Below are 6,251 nucleotides of genomic sequence, written 5' to 3'. Positions count from 1 at the left end.
ACTTCTTTGATTATAGTTACTACTAAATTTTTTAGTTCAGAAATTATTTCTGATCTGATTTCTTCTATACCTTTCTGCAGTTGTTTCTTTACTGCCAGCACTATTATTTCAGAGATATCTGGTGTGTGATTTCCAGTTTCCTCAGTGCTAGTGTTTTCTGCATTTGTAGTGGGTAGACTCAAGGCCTGAGACTGCATTTTTGTTCCTTCTCTTTGTCATTTTGTATACCACTGTCTTCTGACCTTTGGTATAGAGCTTAGATAGAGTTATTATCTTAGCACCAGGTCCAGATCTAGGAAGTTCACATTCCTCCAGGTGGGTGTTGTTTGGATCTGGTTGTTGTGCTCCACTTCTTTCTGCTGCAGCCGTTAGAGTTGAACCCTTTGTGTCTCTGTGGCAAGATGTTCTGGCTCCTGAATCAGCTGGGTGAGTTTTGCCTCTAGCCTCTTTGCTGGGAGTTCTGCTGAAGGGTTCCTTGCTGGGCCTGTACTCTGGGTCTATTGAGGATCCCGCGTCCTGGGTCGTCTCACTTACTCGCTGGGCCTGCGCTCCTGGTCTATTCAGGATCCCGTGGCCCCGGGTCGTCCCACTCACTTGCGGGGCCTGCGCTCTGGGTCTGTTCAGGATTCGCACGCCCGGGGTTGTCTCAGCTCAGTGGATTAAAGCACCTGCTAAGGCAGACATGGGCTAGGGTTTCAATCCCCAGCCTGCTGTGCTGGCCCCGCCCCCAGAGCTCACTGAGACTGGGCGTGGTTGTACATGCCTGTAATCCCAGCACTTGGGAGGCTGAAAAACAGGAAGGATCGCTACCATCTGTGCAGTGAAACCCTGTAGATTCTACGAAATACATAAAAAGTTAAAAAAATAAGATATCTATCGTGGTCTGCCTGTTGACGAGATAAGCAGTAAAATATCACATTTGTATAATATGGTACATTCTTTTATAGATTCATGGGACGAATGATAATAACTCATCAAATGGAAGAAATTGTAAGGTAAGAATAAATTTGTGTCATCTACTCTTAGTGGGAACCATCTGAGCATGGGATTGAAGGGTAAAAGGAGATCATATAAACAAACAGCCATCATGGAATAAGGTTAATTTTAAAATATTTAGTCCTCTATCTGCTAGTAATTGGTAGCACCAACAAGTAAAGATGAAATATACCATGAAATAATAACAATAATTTAGCAAAAAAAATTTTTTTCTAATAGCTGCTTTCTATTCAGATCCTTATACAATTAAATCTATACTACATAGTCAAGAGTATGAGGGGTTGTGTGTGGCTCTGTGATGGAGTGCATGCTTCCTCTGAGTTCAATGCAGAGCACTTCTTGCAAATGTTAATATGTACCATATAGCAAATAGAAATGGTGTATGGTCTTTACTTTAAAATCATTCAACCTTGAACATTTCGTGCCTGCTGCAGAACCAGTTATTTATTTAGATTCATTTTTGCTTATTTGATTAACCCATTCCACCTCCAGTATTCAGGTTAATTTTTGCATTTTTAAATAAGGTTGATTGATTGATTGATTGATTGGTTACAAGGTCTCACTATGCAGCTTGGACTCATAGTGATCTTGTCTCAGCCTCCCCAGTGCTGGGATTACAGGCATGTACCACCATGCCTGATTTGGTGGCCAGCATAAAGTGTCTGTGCTCCAGAGCCAGCCTGGCATATGGTACCAGGGATCAAACTCGGGTCCTTGTACTTCCCAGGCAGGCACTTAGACCACTGAGCTACCCCCTAGCCCAGCTTTTCACATCTTAATGAAAGGATTTTTGGACAGTTAAAAGATATGCTTGTTGCATGAAATTACATTGTTATTCTTGACTAAAGGGCTTAAATTAGAGTCAGTCTTGGAATCATCCCTGAATTTCTAATCAAATTTGACGTGCTACTTCTTTTTTTTGGAGACCTGTCTAGTTTGTACCGTCTGTAGGAAATAAGTCAGTAATAGAATTGAGCACTTTTAAAATAAAATTGACAAGCCATCAAAATTGCCATATGTCAGCACTGATTCACATTTTAATGAGCATTAACATAGGAGCCCATTCAGTAAACTCTGTAAATAAAATCTTTCTGTGTGTAGAGTCCCTGGTGAACAACTGTGACTGGTTTTATTTTTATTTCTATAGTGGAATAGTGAAAACTGTGAGGATACATCATTTGAATTGTACTAAGATACTGTGGCTGGTAAAGGAAAGTAGCAGTTATATTACTTCCATCTCTTAGAGTGTCTGAAAAATTAAACTATGTTCTTTAGTGAAGCAACTGAAATGAACTGATGAATTGCCTTTAGAATCTAAAACTTGTATCCCATTGTGAACTCAAAGTATTTTTCTTTATTGTTAGAAGTAGTATCAAGGGGGAAAGAGCCACATTATAGTTCTGAATAGTTGCCACAGTGATTTTGGAATATCCATGAAGGACACTCCAAATATCTAGCAAAATTGTACTTGTTAACCGTGTCCTACATACTTGGCCCTCCTTGGCGCATCACAGATTTGATAGTTGTTTGGGTCTGGAGATTTTAAATCAACGATTCAAGTTCTATTTGCTTACAGTAAATATTATATGTATCTTTAGGAAAGCATAAGTGTTACCAACAAAATAAAGGCTTTTTAATTTATCCATAACAGACTCAGTGATTTCTCTGTCACTAAGAAGATACAATTTCCTTTCTAGTTATTCCTTGTCATTTTATATCTCCTTTATGGAGAGAAATTCAAACAGCAAGAAGACCTGTGCTCCAAGAAGTGTGCAATGCAAGTAGTCAAATTGTACTGTATGATCTTGCCTACAAAAAACACTAACATTTTCTACATCTTACTGTATAATCTAGCATAATTGTACAGAACTCATGCATTTATACACAATTGTACAGTTTGTTTACATTGCATTTTAATTAGCCATTTCTACAACTTTATTTGCTCAATTTTTTAAAATTCCATCTTTTGCTTAACTTTCTTAAATCAGTGCTTAATCTTTGATTTTGTTGTATTTTATGTTTATAATTTTTGGAACTTGTGGCTTTGTGAGTTTATTTACACGCCTATTTTATTTCTGAGCCATTAACCTTGAAGTGACTGAAATGCTAAAGCAGGTAACTAACATCGTGGTCAGCGGAGGCAGCTTTATAATAGCTAGGTTTTGGTTTTATATGAAACTAGTATATTATGTGTAGCTTAAGTATTTTCTACTGACAAAGCCCTTTTGTTAAATTGAGTTTTTGGTATCCATTGGTTTTTTTTAATTTCTCTTTTTTCTTAGGCCTCTGGGCCCAGAGAGTCTTTTACTTCGTGGAGCCAGACTAAAAAACACCAAAGAAATTTTTGGTTTGTACATACTTAAAATTTTTTAAATATTCTTTTGTATTGATACTTGGTATAAAATATTTTAAAAAGCACAGCATATATTGCCTTTTGATTGCATAATTTATTAATAAAATGTTACATATGGTAATTTTTGTTGTTGATTTGTTTTTGAGTAATAGAATAGAACCTTGCTCTTTATTTTTCTTTATGGTAGCTTGTGAAACTGAACACTAAGAAAATAATTCTGGGCCAGGCATGGTGGTGCACACCTGTAATCTCAGCACTCAGGAGGCTGTGGCATAAGGATTGCCAGCCTGGGCTTGAACTAGTGAATTCAAGGCCAGCCTTAATTGCCCAGCCACACCTGTCTCAAAAACAAACAAAAAGACAAAAGGAGAAAATAATTCTGAACTTTAAGAAATATGGATGAGAGCCAGTGTAATTTAGGACATGTAATAAACCTCTTCCATAATTCCATTATGATTAGTCTTACATGGAATTAATAACCTCAGATTCATTAATTGAACAAACTAGTCTTGATCGCTGCCTCTTACCAGGTAGTATTGGAACATGTACTGGTGGTATTAAAAGGATAAATAAATAGTTCTGTTGCTTTGGAGAACTACATCAACTCAGTAGATTCTGAATTCACTCTGGGCAAATTCTGACAGTGACAGTAACCTAGTTCCTCCAGTTTTCAGCATTCTGCCCCCCCCACCCCTCCATTAGTCACAGCTTTTTTTTTTTTTTTTTTTTTTCTTGGCGGAATTGGGGATTGAACTCAGGCCCTTGCGCTTGCCAGGGAAGCGCTTATTCTACTGAGCCATCTCCCCGGCCCAGTCAGAGCTTTATTGCTTTTATTTCTGTTTTAATTTTTATTAGGACATATATATATTATGATTATATTCCTTGTAGAGAGTTGCTACAGATATATAATATACCTCAGTTCTTCATCCCATTTTTCTCTCCTTCCTCCTCTTTCCATTTGGAAAATAACTATCGTCTGTAGCTATACCACCCTGAACGAGCCTGATCTCATCTGAAAAAGATCTTGCTACTTCCTGTTATCTTTTTTTTTTTTTTTTCATATTAGCCAAATAATGGAAGCAGCCTGTATGTTTAACAACAGATGAATGGTTAAAGAAAATTAGCACAATGGAGTACTACTTTGCCTTAAGGATAAAATTGAGTCATTTGTAGGGAAGTGGGTATACCTTGAGACTATATAAATCAGCTGCACACACTTAAACCTAACGTAGTTCCTTTATATAAAAAACTTTACATAAAAGACTAAAAAATATAAGGTGTGAAATCAAGGCTTTTGTGGTCTTCTTTCTCAGTCTCTTTTCATATACCTATATTATTATCTTATCCCAAAGTATTACTCTGGTAAAGAAATGCTTTTTTTTTTTGGTCTGGCTCAGTCCACTCTTAGGGCGGAGCTGTTGTGACCTGTGGTGCCCGGAATTGAACCGTGGTCCCCTGCACCTGCCTAGGCTTGCCTAAGCAGGCACTTTAAACTGCAGAGCTTTCTTGCCACCTCCAAGAAACGCATATTTTTTAAAAAAGGAGATAAGTATTGGCAAGGCTGTATAAAAATTAGAACTGTCTTATATTGCTCATGGAATATAAGATGTTGCAGTTGCTATAAAAATCAGTGTGGCAGTTCTTCAGTAAGTAAACATACTATTAGCATATGACTTAATCTCATTTTAAGTGTATACCCCAGAGAACTAAAAATGGGCATTTAAACAAAAACTTGCCCAAAACATTCATAGTGTCACTGTGCATACATTATAGCTAAAAATAGCCCAAATGTTTATCAGCTAATAAAAAAATAAGACCAGGAGTGGTGGCCCATGCTTGTAATCCCAGCACTAGGGAGGCTGAAAACAGGAGGATCACTAGCAGTCGAGTCTGAGCTGCACAGTAAGACTCTGTACTAAATACATTAAACAAACAAACAAACAAAAAAAAAAAGACAAGCAAAATTTGATGTATTTGTATAATAGAATACTACTCAGCCATAAGAAGGAATGAACCTTGGAAATACTATGTTGAGTAAAAGATGCCAAACATAAAAGGTCTGTATTGTATGATTCCAATTACTTGAAATACTTATAATACACAGGTTCGTGTGTACAAAGCAGATAAGTTGTTCCCAGGGGCTAGGGAGTAGAGGGAAACAGGAATGGTGTAGTGGGACCAGGGTTTTCTTCTCTGGTTAGAATGTAAGAAAGATTACATGAAAGTGCAGATGTACTATGTGATGAGGAAATGGAGACTTGGATTACTTACCAAAATGTAAAGCTAGTAAGTGTCAGACCTAGTATTCAAGGCAAGGTCTAACTGTAACCTTTTTTATATGTAAGACTGGTTTTGTCTAATTTTATTCGTTTCCAAGTTTTAGACCTATTATTATTACTGTCATTTTTATTAATCTCAGTCCTTCATGTAGACATTTTACAAACAGCATTTTACTTGTGTTTATATAGTTTGCCCTTATATGCTGCCTTGTTAATCTCTCCAGTGCTTATGGAATGATACCCAGAGTGATTGTAGCATCCATGGCCTTTCACTCTGACCCTGATCCACTGTAACAACCTACCAGAGTATGCTTTTCTTTTGCGTCTTTGTTAACTCTGCTAGTTCCTTCTGTAGAAGCCATCCATCTCTTTCCTATCTCTCCCTCTGTCAGTTCTAGTTGTGTCTCTTCCATTCAGGCACCTGTTCATGTGTCAGCTATGCTCTTCCTTCCCGTCCAGCACATTGACAGGGGCTCCCCAAAAGTAGACATAGAAAATGATTTAAAACTGTAAAAAGAGGCTCATGCCACCACACCCAGTCTCACTTGCCTTCTCAGTGTGCCCTGGGGATGGGGCCAGCAAGGGATTTAATTTTCAATGAAATGTAAGTTCGAAAAGTTAAT

General features: G+C 37.6%; 1 protein-coding gene across 1 annotated transcript in view; it reads left to right on the top strand.

Moving 5' to 3' along the window:
- The window catches only part of Atp11b (ATPase phospholipid transporting 11B (putative)), a 92,216-nt gene that overhangs the window by 29,979 nt on the left and 55,986 nt on the right, over positions 1-6,251 (top strand). Inside the window, exons 7-8 of the mRNA XM_023704778.1 lie at positions 948-995; positions 3,279-3,343. Of these exons, the coding sequence (XP_023560546.1) occupies positions 948-995; positions 3,279-3,343 (113 nt within the window). The remainder of the gene's footprint in view (positions 1-947; positions 996-3,278; positions 3,344-6,251) is intronic.

The sequence above is a fragment of the Octodon degus genome, unplaced genomic scaffold (genome assembly GCF_000260255.1).
Source record: "Octodon degus isolate 3935 unplaced genomic scaffold, OctDeg1.0 scaffold00203, whole genome shotgun sequence".
NCBI lineage: Eukaryota > Metazoa > Chordata > Mammalia > Rodentia > Octodontidae > Octodon > Octodon degus.
Note: the sequence above shows the minus strand (reverse complement) of the source record. Positions and strands in the feature narration are given on the sequence as shown.